Here is a 27,580-nt window from a genome sequence, read left to right as displayed (position 1 = left end):
AGTTTTCTCCATCCATCCGCTCTCCTCATCACATCTCAGGAATCAATCACAGTCTCCCAATTTGCCTAACACTGCTCAGGGATGTCTGTGGTCTTTTAGGGTGTGAACTTCCTTTTCTAGAAAAAGGTTCTTACTAAGTGTTAATGACTAAGTATGAAAGGCAGGGGACTCCAAGTTCTCAATTGATTAAGTTAAAATAAACAAAAGGAGTTTAAATGCTCTTTCACAGAAATGCATTGTGGTGAAAAAAAAAGTGAATCAGGCATTTGAAGAGAGCAGGGGCTAGAAGACAGCCCTATACCCTTGAAATGTAAAAAAGACTTCAAGGAAGTTTCTAGCACTCTAGCAATGTGGGCCAATTCATGAGAGAACATGGATAAGAATAATAGAGGATGAGAAGACATGGATCAGGTGACATTTATACCATTGAAGAGAATACGAACTTGGTCGTTGGTGACATGTCTGATCCATTGAAATATAGGCAGGCTGTGCATACACATATGCACACGTGTGTGTGTGTGTACATGTGTGTACGCTAGAACAAATATAATTAGGTCTTATTGGCTCTTTCTGATCCTGGGTAATTGAATTCTTCCCTCTGACTGGTGCTCTGCTTACCTTTTGGGGTTCTGTTTTCTTGGACAGCAGCTGATTTGTTTTTATTTGATGGCTCTTTAGAATAGCAGCTGAGTGTTTGAGTCCAAGAGATCTTGGAATGTGAGCCTGGTTGCTCAGAATGAATGAGACTTAAGATGAATGTGACTTAATTACATTAGGAAGAGAAAAATAGCAAATTATCTCCTGTAACTAACTTACTTTGCATCATGGAATTTATTCTATTGATCATTGTAATAAAACTCAAAGACTTATTAACCTCATTTGGTGGGGGAAGGGGGCAGAAACCAGTGAAATGCAATGAAGATTAATTATATAGCATAATGTTCTGTTAATTGAGTTTTTAAATAGTTTTTTGATTAACAGGGATATTATCTTCCCATTTGGGATGCGATTTTACATGCTGACAGCATCTCAGAATGATTCTTATAAAAAAATTCCCATGTTGTTATATCATTTCCTTTTTTTCTACAAATAGAGAGAATGGAAGCCCCCTTAAGCCAAATGAGCTAACATATACCAAAAAATTAATGAAAGTCAGTTGGAATTACTGCATTAAAGAGAACATTAAGATAAATGATAAGATTATGCTTAAAAATTGTCAGAAGTGAAGATAAACTACTCAGAGAATCTGCCAGGATAAAGAAAACGTCATTATTCAGATTAAAGGCCACCTATTCCTGTGATTCACTTGTTCACAGAGATTCAGGACACTGAGAAAAGAAAGGCTGAGTGATAAAGTCAAGGATGGCTTCAGGCAAGGCAGTCACATGGAATTTAGATTAAATTCACCATCAATTAGCTCTTTTAAAAAACCATGCCAATCCCATTATACTTATGAGTAACTTTAATAAAAACAAGTAACTAATTTTATATCCTTTTGGGGTATACTTCTGACTTAGAAAATGTTTAATGGGATTTTTCTCATTAAGACAGTAGCTAAGATGTGTTTACATACTGGAAAATATAGATTGGATTGAATTACTTAGCTCAGTTTCTTTAATTGTACCAGCATCACCAGGGTGGAAATGGGAGGTACACTTTTCATTTGACAGCATGTACTTCTTGCTTCCAACTTTGCTCTAATGATGGCTCAGTATTCTGTAAACATCTTTATTACTGCTGCTACTACTACTACTACTACTAATAATAATAATAATAATAATAAGCCAGCATTTGCAAAGCACTTTAAGGTTGCAAAACACATTCTCTGCTGCCTATTTGATTAGATGCTTAAAGCTAGGTGAAACATCCAAAGTCATCTAGTCAGTCTAGCAGCCAGTGTGAGAATTCCCTTTACAACCCTGCTGACAGATAAAGTGTCTATACTCAGCTTAAACACATCACAGTCACCATCTAAAAAGGCAAGCTTTTCATTTTTGAGACGTCTGTTCTCATGGTAGGAAGCCATGCATAATAGATTGGGAATGGCTATGTGTCCCTGGGCAAGACACTTGACCTCTCAGCCTCAGGTTTCTCACCTGGAAAATGGAAATAATGATGGTGATTTTTTTCAGAGTTGTAGGTGGATCAAATAAGATCAAATATGTGTATTCCTAAGTGCTATACAAATATTAGCTATTATTATTAATTATTGTATGACTTCTCCCATTTCATACTGATTTGCCCTCTTAGACATAACAGAAAAGGACCAAGAGCCAGGCTGGGCCAAGGACGACCTGCATTCAAGTCCCACTTTTAATCTCTAGCAAGCATTTATATAGGACTTTAAAGTCTACAGCACATTTTACATATGTTAGCTTATTTGACTGTTATAACAACCCTGGGAGGCAGGTATATTGTTCTTGTTTTTGCAGATGAGGAAATTGTAACAGCCTGACATTTAGCAACTTGCCCAGGGTCACATAGTAAATGTCTGAGGCACATTTGAACTCAAGTCTTCCTAATTCCAAATCTAACACTTAATCACTGTGCCATTTAACTGGGCAAAATACTTGCTCCTAGTATGGCTTGCAATAACACACTTAGGGGACCAAACTAGATCAAAATGCAATTAGGAAATATTTAATGAAATAAAAGTACAATAAAACATAGATTATATTAATTTGTGATTTTCCAAGCAAACATGAGGTCCACAAAGATCATTATGAACTGCGTAATGGCTTTGCTTCTTTTTGAACTTGTCACTATTGCTGTAGAAAATTCCAAGACTATAATTTGCTGAGAAGGTGCCAGTTTGCATTGGCAAAGGACTTTCCCTCACTAGAAGTTCCCTATGCCAGTGTAATCACAAGTCCATTCCCTAACCCTAGCCCTAGCCATACATTCTTTCTTCCTCTTTTCTGTCCCCCAAAACTGGAAAAGATAGCTGATGGACTTGGTGACAGTCTCAGGGCCTGAAAGGACCTCAGCATGATGGGTTAGAACTAAGCCCTCACAGCTATCACCCAGGGAAGCAAATCTTGTGGAGAAGGAGCCAGCCATCCCCACCAACTGCCCCTCACAGGACAAACAAGCCAACCTAGCTAAAGCAGTAAGGCAGCCTGAGAGGAAGCAGCATCTGACAGGCAATCAGGTCCTAATGGAGACAGCTAAGAGTCTTGGGAATAACAATGCTTCTGGCCCAGTGTTAATATCTTGGGAATTAATATCTTGGGAAGCGGTCCTTGTGGTGCTTCCTGGCTCCTGCAGGTGCTACAGGCAAAGCTACTTTTGTTCATGCCCTTCCTAGATGCCTGGAACATCATCTCTCCCTCTCTTCCTTCCTCCTCTGTTGAATTTCTACCTATTCTTTCAGAATAGTAGTTTTCTGACATCTTCTCCCAAGTCTTCCATGATCTTCCCAGTTGATGATCACTCTCCTATTCAGACTTCCTAACATTCAACTTTGTAATCCTTACATACTAATTTTTGGGGGGTCCCAACCTATGATTTTCTCAGTATAGGGAACTCTAAACCCAGAAAAGAAAGTTCTTGCCACCAATGTATTTAGCACTGTCAAATGGTTCTACACTGGAAACTGATATTTTATCAGTGGAATTACCCTCTTCTTTGCTATTTCCCCTTAAGACCATTGGACCTTTCCATCTGACTTGCAGCTAAATTTTTGTGTATTTATTTTCTCCCCTTTTAAGCTTTTTGACAGCAGTGACTGTCTTCCCTTTTTATTTGTTTTTATTTGTTTCCCCTTTATTTAGCCCTGTGATTTGCTTAACAAATGTTTTTTTCATTCATTCATTTTATCATATTTCAACCATTTCCCATATATCATCATTTCCAGACCTTGCCTCTTCCTCTATTCTAGTTACCCTATGAGGCATGTTCCATTTCATCAAAATCTCTCTTAAAATGTCACTCTTAGGAGTTAACCTCATATTCTAAATGAGGTGTGAATGGGGCGGAATAGAAAGGAACTAGGATCTCCTTTATTTTGGATACTATAGTCCTATATAGGGGACTACAGTCCCCAAAAATGAATTGGAGAAGCAGATGACCATATCCTGATGCAGAATCTATTTTATCTGATGGATGGGGCTTTAAATTTATTCCTGTTAAATGTTTTCATCTGAGTTTCCATCCATCATTCCAACCTTCTGGGATATTTTCAGATTGTAACTCTGTCATCTAGTTCAGTAGCTATCATTTCTAGCTGCATGAACCTAAAGGTTGACTTGAATTATTAAACTGGAAGCAAAGTCAAACAAGGGCCTGATTCGTTTCTATATATAGTCAGTCAAGAAACACTTATTATACACTTAAAATGTGCCGTACTCTGTGCTAAGTATCCGGGGCACAAAGGCATGAGTACAGTCCCTGCCCACAAAGAGCTTACATTCTCTTGAAGGAGGCAACATGAAAATAATGCTTCATTAAAAAAATAAACAAAGTAGATGGATAGCAATCTCAGAGGAAATTCAATAGCAGTGTGAGAGTGGGAATTTGAGTGATACAGGGTTGCTTGCCTAAAGGAGCGTAAGTCTCACAAGATACAACAACAGATTGCTGTAATACTCAACATAAAATAGTAATTATCTTAAAATAGTATAGCATAGTAGCTAGGGAAGTGGTCTCAGACTAAGGAAAACCTGGGTCCAAGTTTCACCTCTGTCACATTCTAACTTTGGGATTAAAGGCAAACCCTTTAACATCTCAGTGCTCTTAGCCAAATCTCCAAAACTATAAATTGAAGTGGAGTTGCTGATTTTTACTAAGTAGAGGGATTTCTCTCGGTGGAAGTTCCCTATAAAGGTGAAATCAAAGATAGGGACAAAAAAGTATGTAAGGATTACAAAATTGAATATTAGGAAGTCTTTATAGGATAGTGATCATCCATTGGGAAGATCATTGAAGGCTACTGGGAGAAAGTACAGGAAAGTCAGGTTCTAAAAGTATAGGTAGAAATTCAACAGGCAGAGGGAGAGGGGGGGAGAGAGAGACAGAGAGAGAGAGTGAGAGACAGACAGACAGACAGACCGACAGACAGAGATAGAGACAGAGAGAGAGAGAGAGAGAGAGAGAGACAGAGAGAGAGACAGAGAGAGAGACAGAGAGAGAGACAGAGAGAGAGAGAGAGAGAGAGACAGAGAGAGAGTGAGAGAGAGAGAGAGTATAGATTTGGGAAAGAACAGTGCACATCCTGGAGTAATAGTTTTAGTTTAATTCGGCTTAAGTGTAGATTGGGTACAGAGAATGTTGGAAAGCAGATTAGACCAGATTCTGGAGGACCTCAAATGGCAAGCAGAGGAACTTGAACTTTATTTTTTTTCTTTTTTTTTAATTAAATTATTTTTTTTATTTGAGCATTTCCAAACATTATTTACTGGAGACAAAGATCATTCTCTTTTCCTCCCCCCACCCACCCCACCTCTCCTGATGTGCAATTCCACTGGGTATCACATGTGTTCTTGATTCGAACCCATTTCCATGTTGTTGGTATTTGCATTAAGGTATTCATTTAGAGTCTCTCCTCAATCATATCCCCTCAAGCCCTGTAATCAAGCAGTTGCTTTTCCTCGGTGTTTTTACTCCCATAGTTTGTCCTCTGCTTGTGGATAGTGTTTTTCTCCTAGATCCCTGCAGATTGTTCAGGGACATTGCATTGACACTAATAGAGAAGTCCATTACCTTCGATTGTACCACAGTGTCTCAGTCTCTGTGTACAATGTTTTCCTGGTTCTGCTCCTTTAGCTCTGCATCACTTCCTGGAGGTTGTTCCAGTCTCCATGGAATTCCTCCACTTTATTATTCCTTTTAGCGCAATAGTATTCCATAACCAATAGATACCACAATTTGTTCAGCTATTCTCCAATTGATGGACATCCCCTCATTTTCCAATTTTTGGCCACCACAAAGAGTGCAGCTATGAATATTCTTGTACAAGTCTTTTTCCTTATTATCTCTTTGGGGTACAAACCCAGCAGTGCTATGGCTGGATGAAAGGGCAGACAGTCTTTTATCGCCCTTTGGGCATAGTTGAACTTTATTTTTTAAACAAAAAGGAGTTATTCTTGTTTTTTTAAGTAGATGTATATTCACCTATATTTATATAGAAAGGAAGGGAATAGGCATTTATTAGACTTCTACTATATACCAGGCACTGTGCTTAGTGATTAACAAAGATTATCTCATTTGATCTTCACACTAACTCTGAGAGAAAGACACTATTATTATTATCCACATTTTATAGATGAGGAAACAGAGGCAGATAGAGTTTAAGTTACTTGTCCAGGGACATACAGTTAGAAAATGCCTCAGTCTGGGTTTGAACTCAGATCTTCTTGACTTAAAAGCCAAAGCTCTATCTGCTATGTCAACTAGAAACCCCAAGAAGAAAATTTCTGGTATCTTTGGATGAATAAATTAGAAAGGAGAGATGGTAGCTATTTGAAGGGGAGAGGAAGGTAGAAGGGAGGTTATTGCAAGAATCCAGACAAATAGGAACTGAGGACCTCTTCTAGACTGGTGATAATAAGAAAACAGAGGAGGGGTCAAAAATAAAGAGATTCTTCAGAGACAGAATGAACTGATGACTGATTGGATGTGAGAAGAGAGAGGCAAGAGTCAAACAACCTCAGGGCTATGATGCCTGGAGAAAAGCAAATGATGGTCCCACAGACAAAAATAGTTAAAAAAAAAAACTTTAGGAGGAGGATCAAATTGAGGGAAACAAATAACTTTAACATTTTGGGGTATATAGCCAATCCACAATTGTCTGTAAAGGGATATCTCCGTAATAATTATAACCCAAAGACCATTCAGAAGATGCTGCAGAATAATGAAGGGTCTGAAGCCTTATGGGATGAGCATTGATTGAAGAAACTGGGGTTCCTTAGCGAGGAGAAGAGACGGTTCAACAAGACCTGACACGACACCCATTTTCAAGTTTGAAATGCTATATTATTTAGAAGAGGAAATAGACTTGTTCTGTTTGAACTCAGAAAGCAGAACCAGGAGTAATGGGTGGATGAGTCAGAAAGACAAATTAAGGCTTTACAGAAGGAAAAACTTGATATCCGGTATCCAGAAATAAAATGTTACTTAGAAGAAAGTAGGTTTTCTCTCACTGAAGGTCTTCAAGCAAAAGCAAGAAATCATTTATCAAGTATATAGGCAGAGGTCAGAAACAAGCAACTACTATGTGCCAAGCGCTTTACAAATATCTCATTTGTTTAGTGGTGAGGATTCTTTCCTTGGTATGGATGAAACAAGAAGGCTACTAAAATCCTTTCCAACTCTGAAATTCTTTGCAAGTTGACATAATTCATAAGAAATATTCCAGATTGTCTTCCCTCTGCATTTCTATACTGTCTTCCTCAGCAGTCAGTTGGTGTGTGTTCAGTGAGTGAAAAACCAATTTTAATACTAGCCAGAGGAAAAAAAAAACATGGTTAGAAAAGTAATTTTGCTACAGGAAATTTATATGATGAATTCCAAGGGCAAATATAAATAGAATTGATTTGGGGGGGATTATTATTCACTGTTAGGGGCTTATCTATGCCATGGCACCCTTCTGTTAGCATATACTATTGAGAGCTAACTCTATAAACATGGCCTATGCCACATTTTCTTTCCCTAAAATAGCAGTTTAGTATGTGACAGGATATCCAGAGGGAATATAGAACCCGTGGGGGTTTGGCACAGAGATTGGAAGTTCTAAATTAAACCCTGCAGCTGGTGCCAGCATTTCAGAACGGGAAGCTGTCTCACCTTCTGTCTCAGTGCAAGCTGATGTGGGCCCTCAGGGTTGCCAATGACTCACTGTGGAGTATATGAGATAGAAGCATGGAATCATAGACCAGTAGGGCTGGAAAAGACCTTAGAGTTCATCTAGTCCAAACTCCTCATTTTTGGAAGGTGGAGAGAAACTGAGGGCAAGAGATTGAAAGAGCCTTTTTCAGAACCTCCTAGCCAGCTAGTCAGTAGAAGAACCATGACTAAAACCCAGATTCTGCCCCAACTCTCCTTCCAAGGTCCTCATTACCATCCCTGCTGGTGGAGCCCAGAATCTATACTCTTATGCTTAGGGCAATGCTCCCCACACCCATCTCAGACAATATAAGTTAGTCTCCTCTAGGCTCTCCACCAGGTGAGGCAGGCATCCTTATGTGCCCTAAAACCTCCTAGACATTTCCATCTTCCCTGCTAGGGAACCTCTGACCTTTCCATCTGCTCCTCAGCTTAATCCTCCCATGTATCCTATGTCCTCCAAGCAGAGAGTTTTCTTTTTCTAGTTGTATACCCAGTGCTGACACACTTCAGAAATGCTTCTTCATTCATTAATTCATCTCATTTCAGATGGGAGTCAATATGGCACAGTAGAAAGAAGGTTGAGCTTGTAGTCACTAAGTCCTGAGCTCACATCCCACCTCTGACCTTTGCAAACTATGCAATCATACACAGAAGACCCAGCTTCTCTGAGCCTCAGTTTTCCCATATGTCATTTAGACTAGATCATTTTTGAGGTCTCTTCTAGCTCTAATTCTATGTTCTGTTTCCTCAATATCTCCTGACCCACATAGAACCTCTTGATTCCTCTATCAGAGTACCAGATCCCTATGAAGAGTTTTCTCATTCACTCTCTCTGGCTAAAGATGTATTTTTAAACCCCGATTAAATACATCACTTTTTAGCTGTCAAAAAGTCCCCACAAAGTACATCTCTGTTTTTGGACCATCCCGCATCTACCAGATATTCCAAGCTTGGGTTTCTGAAAGCTCTTTTACATTTAACTCATTTTTAAAAAACATTTGTCATGTCATTCAATGCAGCTTTGTTTTCTCTTCTAACGTATGTGTTCAGTTTCCATGGCTTTCCACCTAATTGATGCTTATTAAGTCACTAATTAAACTGCTAAATTTTCTTTTGTAGATAAAACTGTGAAACTCTGGAAAGTCAGTGAGAGAGATAAGAGACCAGAAGGCTACAATCTGAAAGATGAAGATGGCCGGCTCCGGGATCCTGCTACCATTACAACACTACGGGTAAGAGACAAAGAGTGCCTACCTTCCTAGAAGTAAATGAGCCTTTTCCAAAATGAAATAAAACCTTTGTGTTTTAATCTGAACAGCAGGGCTTAGAGGACACCTCTAGCAAGACTGGAGGTGAGACTGCTGATGGTTTGTTTTCTCTAAGTTATTAGAACATTTTAAGGCACATGTGAGAAAACCCACTGTAAACCTTAAAATTTTTTAGATTTATAAATGTTGGAAATTTCACCATTGGGAAATGTCATACTTGAAAAATTTCCTATTGATAGTGGGAACTCTATTGGAATGTGAACCCCATTGGCATGGGAGGTTCCTCCTCCTCCCTTCTTAAGATTACTTTAGGACAGAAACCTTTTGCTGAACAATGGAAAGGGCTTTGACCTATGCTTAAGCATAGAACAGGAAGTTCTTTGAGTCATGATTGATTTTAGAATTGATACAATAGAGATACTTGGAATGACAGAACCAGGTCTTGGAAAATACAATTTCCACCCCACTCAGTCCTAACAGGATTTAGGAAGGGCTGCAGCAAAGGATCAAGATTTAATTATTTGAGAATATGACCTTCAACAGACATGTGCAAAGCCACAGACCTCTGGGCGGTCCTGGGTTAAGCTAGAGCCACCATTGGCACAGGGAAGACATGGACAGTGATTGGTAGATGTGAGAACTGAGGGGAGGGAACTTGAATGGTTTCCTTAAAGAGAGAGGGGTCTGAGGACTGAGGGGTGGTTGGTTGGAGAGGTTTTTGCTCTGAGAGGTGGTGCTTTGAGAAGTTTGCTCTGAAGGAAGCTGGAGGTGGAGGCCCCTGAGACTGTTTCTCCATTTTGGTCACGTGAGTGATAGGGACTGATCTCTTTTCTTTGCCTCAGCTATCTAAGGGCTTGGGCCTTTTGGCCCAGCCTAAACAGAAGGGGTATTTAAGCCCTATTCCCTTCTCTCCCCTTTCTTTCTCTCTCTCTCTCTCTCTCTCTCTCTCTCTCTCTCTCTCTCTCTCTCTCTCTCTCTCTCTCTCTCTCTCTCTCTCCCTCTCTCTATCTTTAATACCTTTCTTCCTCCTGTTTGTAATTAAACTCCATAAAAGTTGACTGCTGACTTGAGTTTTCATTTAGGAATTACATAGCTGAATTCCTTGGCGACCTTAAATTAATATATATCAGTCTTTTAAAGTGATTTCCTTGTCACACCACACATTCTCTGGTAGCAGACATCAGACAAAATTTAGGGGTGAATTAAAGATGTGACAAATGTGGCTATTGCCATGAGTTAAGTGCTTGGTATTGAGACAAGGCCCTGTACTTGGGGGCTTTTAGAATATGTGAATAATGTGTTCTTAGGTCATGAGTTATTCAGTTGAAAACCAGGTTTCTGGGATAGAAGTACTAAGAATATGAGCTTCCCTCTTAGCATTCAAGAACCTATCCTGAGATTGACTGAGCTGTTTCATTAGCTAAAGCACAAAAAGGCACAGAGCTGATGATAGATACCAAGGCCATTGGCTCTGTCTCAATGAGAGTGACCCATCCTTACTGTCATTAGTGGCCACAGACTGCTTTCTTAATCTTAATTGGTGCTGCAGTAAATGCATGTTCATGGGTCAGATATTGTAAGCCAGGCTGGATAATGAGGTACACATCCATCTGAATGTCATGAAACCAATTCAAAATATATGCTCTACTGATGGTGGTTGGGGTCAAGTGCCAGCATAGTCCTCTTTTTTAGATAAAAGTTGGTCTATCTACACTACAAATTTGGTAGCAGTGTGTTACACCAAAATAAACCATTGCTCATCAACATTGACTTAGCCTTTCTTCATGGAAAAACCCAAAGATGGATTCAGAGTTATCTCAATGGCTCCCCAGGGAATGTCAGCAATCACTAGAGAGCCTATAAAGTGACATTCCCCACAGATTTTAATCTGACTAGCTCCTGGCATCCTCAAGCCCATGTGGGCAATTGGATTGATCTTACTCACGGGATTTCCAAGTATCCTCTGAGAACACTCATGGGTTTTTCATACCTTTGTATTGTGTCATTCTGGGAAATTCCATCCCTTGAAGGGGGATAGAAGCCTCCAACAGAACCAAGGCATTGAGTGTCAGAGTCTCCACCAAGCTGAAAGAACCTGTCCCCATGGCTATGCAACCAGACTGAAATGGTTATTTAACTGCCAAGCTCAGAAGTTATAGTGGAAAAAGCACTCAACCAAAAGGCCTGCTCCCTTATTATAGTGAAGGTGGTTTTATTGGCAAAGTACTCCTTTTCCCTGGGATTCAATTTTCACACATTTTGTACTAGATATTCTCTATTTTTTATTTTTTTAATTAATTTATTTAGCCAATTTAGAACATTATTCCTTGGTTACAAGAATCATATTATTTCTCTCCTTCCACTCTTCCCACAGCCAACACGCAATTCCACTTGGTGTTACATGTGTCCTTGATTAAAACCTATTTCCATGTTGTGGATGTTTACAGTAGGATGTTCATTTAGGGTCTACATCCCCAACCATATCCCCTCAACCCATGTAATCAAGTAGTTGTTTTTCTTTGGTGTTTCTTCTCCCCCAGTTCTTTCTCTGGATGTGGATAGTGTTCTTGCTCATAAGTTCCTCTGGATTGTCCTGGATCATTGCATTGCTGCTAGTAGAGAAATCCATGACATTTGATTATACCACAATGTATCAGTCTCTGTGTACAATGTTCTCCTGGTTCTGCTCCTTTCACTCTGCATCATTTCCTGGAGGTTGTTCCATGAACTAGATATTCTCTAAAGTGAGCCCTAAACCTGTCATCCAGTTCAGTTGTTTTCCAGTCATGTCTACCTCTTCATAACCCCATTTGGAGTTTTCTTGGCAGAAATGCTTGAATGAATGGTTTGACATGTCCTTATCCAGATTATTGTATATTTACAGATGAGGAAATTGAGGCAAACAAGGTTAAGTGACTTGCCTAGGGTCATATGTCAGTATCTGAGGACACATTTCAACTCAGGAAGAGGAGTCTTCCTGCCTCTTCACTCAGGGCTCTATTCACTATACAACCTAGCCCCCCCAAACTGTAGCGTCAAGATCCAAATTCATATATCAGCCTTATTGCTTCAGTCTGTGTAGCCTTAGGCAAGTCACTTAATCTCTCTTCACGTTCCTCATCTGTGTGAGTACATGGATAGTTGGAAGGATGGATGAATGTCCTAATTTATTTGACACTATATTTATTAAGCTCTTATTACGTTTCAGACATTGTGCTAAGTGCTGAGGATAACAAAACAATCAAGCAAAAAAATCTCTGCCTTCATGGAGATTATTTTCTAAGGCATTTCAGTGCACTAAAGGGAAATAGTGTTGATAAGCGGAGAGGATTGGAGAAGATGGAAAAGAATATGGTTTGGAAACAGTCAGGGAATAGAGTGCTGACTTCCTTCTAAGTAAGACCTCTCAGAGCTCAGGTCCAAGGACAGAGTTTGAATTCCAGTTGTTGGACTAGAAGTCCTCTAAGTTCTCTTCAAGCTCTAAATCTCTATTCTATGAAATAATAATTATAACAGTGATCCTAGCTAACATTTCTATTGTGCTTTAAGATATACAAAGAAGTTTACCAATATTATCTAATTTAACACCTCCCAACAATCTTGGGAAGAAAATGCCATTATTTTCTCTATTTACCAAATGACAAAACTGAGGAAAATAGAGATTAGTCTATTTGTTCAGAGATTGCATAGCTAATAAGTGTCTGAGATCACCTTTGATCTAAGGTCTTCCTAATTTAAGTCCACTGCTCTTTACATTGCATTAGTTAATTACCTGTTTTGTTGTTCAGTTATTTTCAGACATGTCTGGCTCTTCATGACCCTATTCAGGGCTTTCTTGGCAAAAAAAAAAAAATAGAGAGAAGTTTGCCATTTCCTTTTCCAGCTCATTTTACAATTAAGGAAACTGAGACAAACAGGGTAAAATGACTTGCCCAAGGTCACACAGCTAGTGTCTGAGGCCAGATTTGAACTCAGGAAGATGAGTCTTCCTAACTATGAGCCTAGCACTCTATCCACTGTGCCACCTAGTTGTCAGGATAATTCTAACTAGTGTAATCATCTGTGATTCTATGGAAATTTTTCAGTCATCTCTGTACTCTTCATAGCTGCTCCTGAGATAGATTTGATCTTAAACTCTCCTACCCGACTTCACCTCTCCTTTCTTAGGCATTTAGGTTTTCCACAAATCCAGCCTTTCCTTAGCATGATCCAGGCCCTCTGCTATCGATTCTGCATTCTAGAAACCTTTCTGCTTAATTTCTAAAGTGTTCAGCCTTTGCTTTCCTTTTGAACCCAGCTCCCAAAGAAGGAAAAAGCAGGCAAATGTGAAGGTGTTAGAAGCACAATGACTTCCCAAACAGAAGAGTTGATTCAATATTAATCAGGCTGTAATTGCCCACAGTGGACTTTGCTGCTGGATTGTGTATGTCAGGCTATTGTTTTTTGTTATGAGTATTTTTTCCTTTTCTCTCGACTTCATGATTACCTTTGGCTCCCTTATGTTTTCCTGTCCTACTGATGATTTGGGGAGTCAGAATGTTTAATAATTCTTGACAGCTAATTAATTCTTATTGAGTAATGAACCTTTTTGTTGCAGACACTGCTTTACAAAGCAAAAATATTGCAATTTCTTTTTTTTAAATAATTCAGGATGGTCTTTCACAACTAATCAATTGTTGCCTAGAGAGCCCCTGAAAGCATTCATCTTGAATCTCTGACCCAGCAGAATAATTGGAATTGTATGGACAAAAATAGGACTAAATTGTGATTTTGACTTCACAAAGTGGTCAATTTATCATTTCAATCTTGTGACTGAAATGAAATCTTGTGATTCCATGATCCTTTAGTTAAGTATTTATTATGTCCAAGGCTATGTACTAACTATTGAAGATACATAAATTGATAGAAAATAGACCAGGTTTTCAAGGAGCAAATACTCTAATTAGAGGGGTAGAGAAAGTATAAGAACACAAATAACTAGAAAATATTCTCCCCCCTATTTAATATACATTTTTGTTTCCCTCGAAAGAATGTAAGTTACATGAAGGCAAGGACTGTTTCATTTTCTGTTTTATCCTAAGTGCTTTGAAAATTGTAGGTATTTAATAATTATTAATAATATTTGGTTATTAATTTATAATGTAATTAATAATATATAATTATAATAATATAATTAGTAACAATGTTGAATTGATTTAACCCAGTAAGAGAGAGATAAACACACACAAAATAGATGATGGGGCAGCAATTATGAAGATTTATGTGTGACAGAGGAGGTAGTCTTTGAATTGGACCTTAAGGAGCAGAGGTATCAACAGAGAGGGTTGGGAGGGAAGGGAAGAGAGTCTATTCTAAGTGTGAGGCATGCTGTGATTCAAGGAAGAAATGGAAGAGGGAAGGCTGAGAAGCAGGAACAGAAAGAAATAGAATTTATCTGGAGTGTGGACTACGTCCAGGAAAGTAGTATGAGATAAGACTGGACTTATTGGTTGCAGCCAGGTTGTGGAGGGCCTTGCCTCTGGCATCAGATTCAGGAGCTCATCCCTTAATCTTTAGGCAATAGGAAGCCACTGAGCTTTTGTGAGTAGATGAGCGATGTGATCTAGCACCATGTTGTGAAGATTGCTTAGGTAGTGATCTGGAGAATGGGTTAGAAAGGTGAAAGATTAGAGGCAGGTGGAGCCTAGGCATGAAGAGATGACACTCAACTAGGATTTTCATTTAGAAGTTAAGGGAACACAGATAGTAGGAAAACAGAAATTAGAATTTTGTTCTCCCAACCATCAGTTTGAGTCTTTCAGTTAGTTGTGGCCATGAGAATAGAGGTGGATGTCTTAATTAGTAGCTGACTACTTCAGGACTGTTTTTCTTTCCTTCCTATTACTGTGTCTCTAGCACCCTTGGTGAACCTAGTGTGGAAAAGAAATGTCTAACCCCAATTGGGTTGGTGGGATCCTTTAGCAAAGTCTCAGCCTAAAACAAAGGAAGATAGCTGTGTGGTTTCTTAGAGCAGAGTAGCTGCTAGCTGCATGAGCTCCTCTTTCTTAACCTCTCAATACCCATGGGTAAGAGGCCCAAGGAGCCCTTTCTAAGCAACAGGAGTTCATTTTCAAAAGACTTAATAAGCCTCAGGGTGAGTCTATGCAGAGGGTGACTGCATTTGACCATAGTTATTATTTTCCTCATTAACTGTTGGCTGTCAATGCCATTGGGAACTCTCACGTTGTTGAAGTTTGCTACTAAACCAATTATAAATACGTGGTCCAGAAGGTTTGGGGACCCATGGTGACCTATTGTGGCCCCAAAGAAGAGAAAGATGTTGCTATGAGTACTGCTGACTCCTAGAGATTTATCCTGCATCTCAGTGGATTCTGGTGAGGAAATTCAGTCTTAAAAATTCATTAATAAATGACAACTGAATAGAGTAGTTGTCATTGCTGATATTTATGAGATCCATACTTCTCCCTTGGTATAGTAGTACAGGCATTAGCTCAGCTGTCACAGGAGCTGGGTTCAAATCCTACTTTAAATATTTACAACCTAAGTGACTTTGGGTGACTAATTTCCTTGAGTCTTGGCTTCTACATTTGTAAAATAAGAGAGTTGGACTAATTGACTTCTGAAGTCCCTCCCAGCTCTAAATCTATGATTTTATGGGCACATAAAACTTGGGCATCTTGGGATCCTCCCAGATGGTCACAAAACTGTTCAGTGGCTACATAGAAATACTCCCCCTTCAGATTGCAGGCTGCATTTCATGCATCTTTCATGTGTTTATAAGGTGTTATTTCATGGTACAATTATTTGGGTGTCATATTTTCCATCTAGACTATAAGCTTCATGAAGTCATGGTCTCTATCTTATCTGAATTGTGAATATCCTCACCCCCTAGCTATGAGCTCTGCACAAAATAGACATTTCATAAGTGTGTATTTGCTTCAACTGAGTATGAGATGATTATAAGCAAAAGTGTAGTCAGAAAAGCATTGGACTTGGTATCAGAATCTTGGATTCAAATTCTGCCACTGTGAGTAGTGTGACTTTGGGTCAGTCATTTTTGGTCTCTGAATCTCAGTTTCCTCAGCAGAAAGATCTGGGTAATAATACATGCAGGGCTGTAGAGAAGAAAACAATTCAGAAATTTTATTATGGTACAGAAATGTGAGTTATTATTATTCTTGTTGACTTGCCCCAGTCTGGTTACTATTCCCAGCATGCTCTTATCTTTCCCATCAGCTAGGAAAGCATAGAATTTTAGTGACTGTCTGGGAGTAGTATTTTTCCATTAAGGTTGGACTGAATGTTTGCTGATAGACTTTGGCCAATTTAATTATTTTTGAAGATGTTATCATGACCCCACAGTGCTTTGGTTGTCATTCCAAGGTAGTATTATGACTGGGAAAGATAATTTATCAGCATCCCCAAATAATTTTTCAAGCCTGCCCTATTGGTAGGGAGGAGATGTTTACATATGGTGGCCAGATTAGCTATTTCATTCAATGACATTAGCTAATTTTTTCCAGGAAATGGTTATTCCATCCAAATAACTGGTCCAGATGACCATCCACCTTTTGAAAGAATTTATTGGTGGTTTTGGCATCATACAGTCACAAATATAGTAAAACTGTAGTTGTTATAATAATACTTCATAAATTTCAAAGGATTTTCCTACCCATTATCTCATTGGAACTTCATAATAATCCTGTGAGATTGGCCAACCAGATGTTATCTCTAGGCACATATGTTCTCTCAATATCTTTAAAGAGAGAGAGAGAGAGAGAGAGAGAGAGAGAGAGAGAGAGAGAGAGAGAATACAAACAAATGAGGAGATTGAGTTATCTGTTACTCTAAAAATAGATTTAAGTAACTTGCCCCAAACTACACAGATCATGACTAGTTCCCAACTCTCTTGATTCCTGGGCAGTGACTCCTGGGTTCTTTTCAAAGTGAAGCACCATCATCAATCCATAAGCATTTATTAAGTACCTATTAAATTCCAGGCACTGTTTCAGGAATACAGATACAAAATCAAAATAGTCCCTTGCCTCAAGGAACTTACAATCTACTGGGATGCCAGAACCTGTAAGGAAAAACAAGATCTGTACAAATGCATTTTTAAATTTATTTGGGTAAGGGTACCAATAACTTGGGAAATTAAAAAAGGTCTCTTGAAGGAGGTGGCACTTGAGCTGAGCCCTTGGGGGGTGGGGGGGAGAATTCTAAGGTGCACAAGGAAGGAGGAAGGTCATTCCAGAAATGTCAGATATCCTGTGCAAAGGCATGAGATAGAGTGTGTTGTATGGAACAGCATGTAGGCCAACATGGTTAAAATACAATGTACATGAGGGGAAGTGAGTAATAAATAATCTGTCTGAAAAGATTGGCTATAACCAGGTTATAATGGACTTTTGATGATAAATAGAGGAGTTTGTACTTTATCCTAAGGCAATAGGGAACTCCTGAGGCTTCTTAAGCAAAGGAGTAGTATAGGCAGACCTATGCTTCTTAAGAATGTTGATTTGGTATCTTTGTGACAGATGGATGGGAGGGAACAGAGATTGGTTGCAGGGAGACCAGTCAGGAAACTACTCTAATAGTCTGGATAAGAGATGATGAGGGACTGAACTAGGGTGATTGTGGTATGTGTCAAGAGGGCAAGAGATGCAAAAATATAATGAGGAGATGGAATTAATAAGACCTGGCAAATAATTTAATGTGGAGGGTAAAGGAGAGGGAAACACCAAGGATAATTCTTAGATTGCAAAGCTGGCCATTCCCTAACTGGAAATAGAGGAGATGGGGTGGGGAGTGGGGGTAGGGAATAAAAGGAAGAATCATGAGTTTAATTTTGTTCATGTTGAGTTTGAGATATCTATGGGCTATCCATTGGAGATGTCCATGATTGGAAATGTGGGATCAGTACTCAGAAGAGAGATACGGTTTGAATACATAGATTTCAATGTCATCTACATAGAGGTGAAGGAATCCATTAAAGCTGATGAAATAATGAAGACAGAATATAGAAGAAAAAAAAAAAGAGAGAGAATGTTAGGGCTCTCTCACACACATAAAAAAGTGGGGTATGTTTGTTTATCCTGCAAAAAAGAAGATAGAATCATTCAGACAAGGAGGGAAGTGAGCCCCAACAGAGAAGTCCCACAAAAAGTTCAGGAAGATAGTGTGCAGAAGGATGTGTTGTTTACCAGTGTCAGGCATTGCAGAGAACTGAAGAAACAAGAAGTTTCCTTAGAAAAGACCTTTGGAAATTAGCTATAAAAATCATTGGTGATCTTGGAGGGAGCATTTTACAGTCAAGTGGTAGGACGAGAGCTAGATTCTAAGGAGCTTGTGAGTAGAAAGAGAAGAAGAGGTGAAAAAAAGTGAAGGCAGTAATTCTCGACAACCATTTCTTGAGAGCTTAACTATAAACAAGAGAAAACAGGACCAGAATTACTATTTGTTTACAAAAATTTTGGTAATTCTTTTATATCATGCTATTCCCCCCAGATCTAGTATCTGTGCAAGGATTATTCTACAGCTAGATTTCCTAGAACCATTCTTCACAACTCAGCTTATGGCCAGGCTACCTTCCTTGCAACTCACAAAGTGCTTTGGGTGTTACACATTGATTTCCTGGCCCTGTTTCTTTCTGGGTGTTACATCTCTTACTGGAAGAGTAGCACTGAAACCAGAAAATAATTCCCTCTCATGACCTGGTTCTTCCAAAATTGGTTTGGTTTTTGATTCATAGAATTTATACTCCTTCGAGAGGTCTCCTTCCTCAGCTCACTCTGAGGAAGTGTGGGGCTCTTAATCTAATCTAAGATTCATGATCTTGTTCTTTTAACTAATGGAAGAAGAAAGGCACCCCAAGAGAGAGAAAAGAGACATCTACTAGACATGTTAAAGCACCATCTCACTTGGGTCCTGATGGAAACAGCCCCAGATCTTGAGCCCAAGAGCTTTGGGAATAGCAACAATCCCCAAACCGTTCATCTTGTTTCTAGCCCAGACTCCATAGCCATTGTTGAAGGGGAAAATTGTGGAGAAGGGGGCCTACCCTTCTTCATTGTTGCTAACTGTTACCAATAGGCACATAAGAAACCCAAGAGGAGTCCTCCTCCTAGTCCAGCCCTCACAGCTATCATCCAAGGAAGCGTCTCCCATAGAGAGGGGGCTAGCCCTCCCCACTGGCTCCCCCCCCCCATAGGGCAAGCAAGCCAGCCTAGCTGAGAGATGGGAGGCAGCACATACACACCAACACTGCCACTTTGACCACCTTCTCTCCTCTAATCCCAGTGGAGGCTGCCTAGGACCATGAACCCAGGAACCTTTAAAATAGCCATGTTCCCATTCCAGTGTCCTTCATCCTGAGAAGCAACCCCTGTGGATATGCAGCCTGGCAACTGGCTCCTGTAGTCCTACAGTCACTTCTCTTGCAGTCTCAGCCACCTCTATTGAAGATTCAGAAAAGAAAGCTCTTGCCACCAAAATCCCGGACACTACCAAATGGATCAGCATCTGAAATCTATAGTCTTATTGGGAGAAATATACATCTGCTTTGCTGTTGTACCCAGTGGCCAACCGACTTGCAGTTGAAACCATCACCAGTTGGTGTTTCCCCTCTTAGAATGGGAGATCCTTGAGGCCAGGAGCTCTTACTTTTCTCTATATACCCCCAAAATTAGCACTGTGCTTGGCACATGAAGGCACTCAACAAATGCTTCATTGATTTGTTAATATTTTTATAATATCATTCACTCTTTGTCCTCACATATTTTATATATCTTGCGTATATTCTATATATTTTGTGCACCTAAAAACATTATTCTGAGAAGCATTGGGATCTCATACTACATGGAAACAACCCTTTCCTGTGCCATTTTTAATTTTTTTATTTTTTAGACATCAGCTTGTGATTTATTGCTGCTCTTGAGGCTTAATATCCAGTTCTTTTGTTGTGTTGTCTTTCGTTCTCTTATATTTGTTGCAAATAACAATGAAATGTTTAGCTAGTACAGGGGGGAAAAAATCAATCAAGTGTCTTCCATATTCACAGGCTTCCAGAGACACCAGGACAGCCCCTTGGATTGGATTAACTTTGTAAATGGGCTATTCTGTGGTAGGCAATTTCTCAGCCTGGGTTCTGTTCCCTCCCTCCCCCTGCTCCCCCTTGTCTTGTCTGGTGGATATTGAAAGCCCCTATTGATTGACTGTGCCTAGAGTGAGGGCTGGCATGTGATCTGTGTCACACAGCAGGACACACACACTATATATTTATGAAAATAAATAATAATTCCAGTTCTCTTTATTGATTGCCATCATTATCTGATTGTATCTGTCTATGTCATGGGGTTTTGCTTATGGGATCAGAAAACACCCTGCGGGGAACCTCAAGCACTCTTCTTCACTGACAGCCCTCTTTGAAACACGTTCGAGTGTGGGTGTCTATTGGGCCACAGTGAATGCACTTGCTCTCTCAATAAGTACATATGTGTGTGGAGGAGAGCTGGAAGACTGACTGGCCTTGGTACCTGGGATCTTAAGGCCAACACCTGCCTCTCCAGCATGCACTAGCTCAGTGGCCCATTTCCCTTCACAGTGGAGAAACCCCAGCAAAGCCTCTAAGACTTGAAGAAGTCCAGACCCATCTAGGACGGCCCTAGCTCTGAGGGAGGAATATTTTGTTGAAATTTTTCCATCTGCTGCCTCCTCCCTTTTGTCCAAGTCGTACCCTGTGCTGGTCCCACATTATCTTTTTATCTATCTCTTGGTTTTCTTCCACATAATTGCAATTGCAATTATTTTCTTATTTGTTCCTCATAACAGCTTTGCATGGTCAATGCTTTTATTATCCTCATTTTACAGATAAGGAAACTGAGGAAAACAGAGGGTTTTTTTTTTACAATTTCTTAAGTGAATTGCCTAAGGTTATAGAGGACAAATTTGAACTCAGGTGTTACAAATAAGGAAACCAAGGCAGAGATTTTTTTTTAAGTGACTTGCCTGGGGTTACACAGCTAATAAGTGTCTGGGGCCACATTTGAATTCAGGTATTCCTGAACTCCAGGGCTCATACTCTAGCCTCTGCTACAGGAAAATTTTCTTGACTCTTAGTACTCTTCCTCTTGAAATTACTTTGAAATTACAGTTTGAAATATTGTATATTTATTTAGAGGCTCCAAGGATGCTCAGTGTCTATGGAGCTGAACCTAGAGTCAAGAAGAACGGAGTTCAAATGTGATCTCAGACACTTAGTAGATGTGTCATTTTACCTCCTCATGTGTAAAATGGGGACAATTATAGTACCTGCTCCCAGTGTGGTCGTGAAGATAAAATGAGATAAAAATGCAAGCTGTTCGTAAACCTAAAAGTGCCCTATATATATTCTAATCATCACTCATCATTTTATTGTTTTTATTATTACTTATACAGAGTGTCCCAAAAGTCTAAGTTCAGTTTGAAGCTCAAAAAACTATTTAAGCCCGGGTAGCTAGATGGCTCAGTGGGTTGAGGGCTAGGCCTAAGTCAAGAGGTCCTGGGTTTAAATTTGGCCTCAAAAACTTTCTAGCTGGGTGACCCTGGGCAAGTCACTAGTTCTTATTACTCTTCTGCCTTGGAACCAATACACAATATTGATTCTAAGATGGAAGGTGAGGGTTTTTTAAACCACTTAAACTTAAATTTAAAATTATTATTTTTTTTTAATTTTAAGCTATTTAAGTTTAAAACTATGTTAGGTTTCCAGCACAGCCTAATGGCTTAGTGGCTAGAATGGCAGGCCTGGCATCAGGAATACTTGAGTTCCAATGTGTCCCCAGACTCTTATTAGCTGTGTGACCCTATGCAAATCACTTTTTAAAATCTCTGCCTCAGTTTCCTTCTCTGTAAAGTAGGGATAATAATAGCACTGATCATGCAGAGTTGTAAAGAACAAATGAGAAAATAATTGCAAGGCATAAAGCGTAATGCCTGGCATATGGTAAACACTTGAAATTTTAGCTATTATGTTATATCCCCTCAGTGGCATATAAGCACTTTGAGGGAAAAGACCATTTATGTTCATCTTTGTATTCCCAGGATCCAGCACTGCATGTTGGGCAAAGTGGGTACCTAGGATGTTATTACTGAGTTGACCTGCTTGAGTTCCCTGTCTCCCAAAGGAGACATTCTCCCCACCCCAGTAAGCTCCACTGTGTGAACCTATTCTTATTGCACTGAGGAAAGAATTGGCCTCATTTGTCCAGAAACTGTTGGGAATCTACCCACCTCACTGCCACTTAAAAGAATTATCCAACTTTTGACAAATTCCAGAATGGATTTTAGAGTTTGTTTGTTTTTTAAAAGGAGCAAACTTAGCAGAACATCAAAGTTGAATAACTAGCTCTCCTCTGAGACAATAGTACGTAAAGACCCAATTTAGAATCAGAGGAGACTATTCAGAGCCTCCACTCACATACATTTGTACTCCACCATGAGATTTTTGCAAAAAATAATTAACACATAATATTGAAATCTAGTTCAGTGGATGACACAAATGCTTTGATCCCAGTTTCTTGCAAATCAAGCTTCCAGGATGCATTGATGTGAAGGTTTTAACTATCGTTTCTTAAGAGAGAAAAGGGTTTTACATGTCCCCTCCTGGGGTCGTGGCTTAGCAAGACTCTTTTCTTGAACTCATAAAAATAGGAGAATAGCTGAAGGAGAACAATGTCTCTGCATGGTTTTATATTAAAAGAAATTATAACAAATGAAAAAAAATAATTCTCAAATTTCTTGTGAGCCATAAAGAATTGGATTTTCTGCCTTTATGGTATTAAGTTGGTGTTTGTATGACAGTGGGTTGATTTTTTTTTTTAACCCTTACCTTCCATCTTGGAATCAATACTGTGCATTGGTTCCACGGAAGAAGAGCAATAAGGTCTAGGCAATGGGAGTCAAGTGACTTGTCCAGGGTCACACAGCTGGGAAGTGTCTGAGGCCAGATTTGAACCTAGGACCTCCCATCTCTAGGCCTGGCTCTCAATCCACTGAGCTACCCAACTGCCCTCTGTATGATAGTGTTCTGAAACAAATTCATAACAGTTTGTTAGAGGCTGAGGATCCCTCCCCTATATCATAAATGAAAAACCTGAAGTACACAGAAGAGATTTGGTGACAAGCCCAAGGTCACACAGCTAATAAATGTCAGAGGCAGAATTTAAACTCTAGTCTTCTTGATACTAAGTTGAACATTCTATCTATTAAACTATACTGCATCTAGTAAAAAAAAAAATCTAAGATAAAAAAAAGTTTTTCTTTCCAAATCCAAATAGCATCACATATGGCATCCTACTCTCCCTCCCTCCCCTTTCTACACCCCTAGTCCTCAGACCATGAAAGAATACTCTTTAAGAAAAACAAAATAAACCTTTACCTCCCATCTTAGAATCAAAATTGTGTATTGGTTCCAAGGCAGAAGAGGGGAAAGGGGTTAAATGACTTGCCCAGGGTCACACAGCTAGGAAGTGTCTGAAGTCACATTTGAACCCAGGACCTCCCATCTCTGGTCCTGGTTTTCAATACACTGAGCTACTCTGCCGCCCCTGAAAAATCACTCTTTAAGTTAAACGAGTCTCCCACTTTTATGAAGCCGTTCCCCATTTGAGGTGCCCTAACCTTCCTTAGCAAGCCACGTTTGGGTTGAACCACTTTCACTCTCATGAAATACATCTTGATATCTGTGGATCTAAAGTGAATGCAGAATTATGTCTAACCAGGCTGTTTCTTTAATAACCCCTTTTCTCTGGCTCTCTCCTTCTTGGAGAGAACAACTAGTGAACAACCTTCAGATATGACCATGCCACCAATATGATTAATAAAGTGGCATTAGTATATGCAACTGTTGTCTGCCTAGTTCTTAGCTGATTTTACCAGCATCATGGTCCAAGCAATTATAGACAAGAAACATTTTTGGTGGGATGGAGGGAGAGGGAATAGAGATCAGCACAGATAGTGATGGTTTCATCTTTGTAGGGAACTCCTTCCTCTACTATACAGACTGACAACTATTCAGTGCCTTAGAGTTTTAAAGAGTTACCTGGAGGTACCAAGAGCTTAAGGTCACCCAGCACCATGGGTAGATGCAGCCTAGAGTTCCTTTCAACTGTCACTTCCCTGGACTACAAGACATGATATCAATCCCTTTTTAATTCTGTTTTAAAGATGGACAATCAAGTTGTGTGTGTTTTCATATTTTCCAAAGTACATGTCATATCCCCTCTGGAAAATGGTAGAAGGGATTGCCTTATCTTTGTGTTCCCACAGCTCAGCACACAGTTCTTAGAAAGTGTTAAATATCAAATCTGGCCTCAAACACTTCCCAGCTGTGTGACCCTGGGCAAGTCACTTAACCCCCATTGCCTAGCCCTTACCACTCTTCTGCCTTGGAATTAATGCACAGTACTGACTCCAAGATGGAAGGCAAGGTTTAAAAAATATATATGTTAAATAAACCTTTGGTGAATTAATTTAAGTGTGTATATAGCACCAAATCATCCATCTAAAAAAAACCAGGAGGGTGACGTTGGTTGGCATCTTTTTCATGTCACTTGCATGGTACCATGTTGTTTTCGTTCAATCATGTCCAACCCTTTATGACCTCATTTGGGACTCTCTTGGCAAAGATACTGGAGTATTTTGCCACTTACTCCTCCAGCTCATTTTACAGATGAGGAAACTAAGGCAAACAGGTTAACTGATTTGTTTAGGCTCACACCCCTAGTAAGTGCCTGAAGCCAGCTTCAGGTCTGTCCCTCTGTCCACTGTGCCACCTAGCTGCCACATATTGTCTCAAAATGGGAAAACCTCTAAAGGTTTGACTGGATTTTTCATTTTTGAATCAAGCATTTGGTATCTAGGTCCCCAAATCTATACCACAGCAGTTTGCCAAGCTACAAAAATGCTGGGGGTATGGGAGGGGAAAGGGAGGTGGAATATGATCCTGTACCACCAATGGTTAAAACAGGCCATCAAAGATAGTTAGAAGGACAGGGGCACAGATGTCAAGCACTGAGGTAAAGCACAGGTCACCTAGATAGTTTGGCCCAGTCAGCCCTGCTTTATACACGCTGGACCCTGAGATAATGCCTGCTGGCTGCTGAGAACCCAGGAAGGTGTCATGGGCCATGCTGGCTGAGTACATTTTTAATTAAGGAATTAAATGGAGTCCTGTTAGATCAGCCACTTTGGCCCCTCGTCACCCACCCACCGTTGCTTGGCACGTGTTAGTGCATGGCCTCCCCGGAGCTCCTTGAATATCAAGACATTCTTTCTCCAAGGTGAATCTTCACGTGAGTTATTGAATTGTTTGGAGGGTCATAGAACCTGACAGCTCCCCATTACGCGAAGGAAAAGATAAGCTTCCGATTAGTCCAGGGGCTGGGAGAAGACAAGATGTAGTGAGCCTGTCACAGAGGCTCACAGCATATAAATCATCGCCTCCATGTTCCAGGGAGACTGGGGCAAAAGAAAGAAGGGAATGACTCAGGTTGGTTAGCAGTGCAAAACCATATTAAAAAGGCTTCAGTTCCCCGTCTTAAGCAAGATTTGGTTTACTGTCCATGCAGAGAGGAATGGAGCCCAGGACTGGGAGGGAAGACAGAGATGAATACCTGCTGGCTCTAGGAGGGAGCAATTGGTTTCTCTGGCATTTCCTAACAGCCTCCGCTGAGTGTGAATGGCAAATCTAACAATAGCGAGTCACAAAAGAATTTATTGCACCCAGAAGGTGCTCTCTCTGAGCTCCCACTCTGGCTCCTTATCACCGCCATCATTGCTATTGTTGTGGTCTTCCTCTTTTTGCTCATTCACTGAGGAGAATTTCTCAAAGACAGAGGCAATGTCTCCTGTTCTACACAAAACTGGGTCCAAGAAGGCTATCCATAGAGAATAAAAGCAATATGAAGGGATGAATAATTTGACACAGTTAACTGAAGACATCAGTTTGGAAGACTGTGTTCCATAGGTTAGCTTCTCTACATTGTCAGCTATCAGACTGGATAATAAGCACATTTTCTTTTTTATCCCATCATAGTGACATTTAGAGCCAGAAGGGGCCTCAGAGATCACCCAGTCCACTTCTCTCATTTGACAAAGGAGGAAATTGAGGCCCAGAAAGCACTAGTGACTTGTTCAAGGTCAAACAGGTGGTATATAAGAGGGCATCCCATAGCACAATCAGGATTTTAATCTAGAGTCTCGAGTCCACAGCCAATGCTATTCTTATTACACCATGAAATTCCTATTCATTTTTTAAAATTCCAGCTCAATGTTACCTCCTCCAGAAGTTTTCCTTGATTTTCACCCCATCAGTAATAAACTTTCCTCTTCTCAGACTTCTTATAACAGTATGTTTGAACCATTCTTGTGCACTTACTATTATTTTTTTCCTTGGACTAGAATATAACCTTTGTGAGGGTAGGAGCTATGCCTTACCCAAACTTTCTCTCTCTCCTAATGCTCAGCACAATTCTGCAGTCACAGTAGGTGCTTAACAAATGCCTCCAAAGTAGAAATTAATTTTCATTTTGTGTTTCGGAGACACCATGTGTATTGATTTCAAAATGTGTATTTAATACTTAAGTCAACACTACAAGGGAGGAGAAAATCGCCAGCAATTCCATTCTGTTCTATTTGTGGAGAACAGAGGTCATTAAGTGCCTGCATTGTTTACCTATAATATTATGCTGGGCATTGGGAAAGTCTTTTCTTAGAATTTATAGTCTAGTAGAAGCCTAGAAGTACCATTTGTGCAGCCTTTGTGCAGTGTATAAATCAGAATTTTTGACTTCATACTCTACCAACTTCACAGTGAAATGGAAAGATGGCTGGCTCTGAAGTTAGAGGATCCAGGTTTAAATCCTATTTCTGACACTTTCTGCCTATGTGACATTCATTAAGTCGTGCAACTTCCCTGAGGTCTCAGTTTCTTCAACTATAAAATGAGAGAATTTTTAATAAATGGGCCATAGGATCCCTTCTCTCTCTAAATCTATAATCTTATGTTATGCATGTCAGACTGCCAACCACCCTCTGGAGGACTTCTGGGCTCTTATAAACACAGTGCTTCAACTACCTTTAGCTTAAGATCTTTGATTATCCATGACTATAATTTCATATATACCAGCAACAACAACAAAAAAAAGGAAATGGAGGGATTTTTTTTCCCCTTTTTTACCCCGCAAGAAACATTAATAGTTCTCATCTTGGAAAGATTCAGTGACATAGGAGAGGAAAAAACACAAATGTTAAACTTGAAGTCAAAGATTCTAATGGGTACCCAGAGGCCATCTAATCCAAATGATAACTTTAAAAGCATTCTATTACATTTCTTTCCCCTGCCAGCCCCCTTCTCCACTGGTGATTTCCTTCTAAGGACTCCATTTTGGGGAGGGGGTTCAGGCTTGCCATCTTTCATTCCCTTCCTGGCTCTGCTTCTGGGACTAGAC

General features: G+C 39.8%; 1 protein-coding gene and 1 long non-coding RNA gene across 6 annotated transcripts in view; one reads left to right on the top strand and one right to left on the bottom strand.

The window, feature by feature from the left end:
- LOC103094493 (uncharacterized) overlaps positions 1-27,580 on the bottom strand; it is a 156,658-nt gene that overhangs the window by 4,324 nt on the left and 124,754 nt on the right. The gene's annotated exons all lie outside the window — the stretch shown is intronic.
- PPP2R2B (protein phosphatase 2 regulatory subunit Bbeta) overlaps positions 1-27,580 on the top strand; it is a 536,905-nt gene that overhangs the window by 412,606 nt on the left and 96,719 nt on the right. For all 5 annotated transcript variants that reach the window (XM_016426488.2, XM_016426494.2, XM_001369148.4 and 2 more), the window contains one exon: positions 8,944-9,056. In XM_016426488.2, the coding sequence (XP_016281974.1) occupies positions 8,944-9,056 (113 nt within the window). The remainder of the gene's footprint in view (positions 1-8,943; positions 9,057-27,580) is intronic.

This window comes from Monodelphis domestica, chromosome 1, assembly GCF_027887165.1.
Source record: "Monodelphis domestica isolate mMonDom1 chromosome 1, mMonDom1.pri, whole genome shotgun sequence".
In the NCBI taxonomy this organism is placed as follows: domain Eukaryota; kingdom Metazoa; phylum Chordata; class Mammalia; order Didelphimorphia; family Didelphidae; genus Monodelphis; species Monodelphis domestica.
The sequence above is the reverse complement of the archived record's forward strand: the minus strand, read 5'-3'. Positions and strand labels throughout refer to the sequence as shown.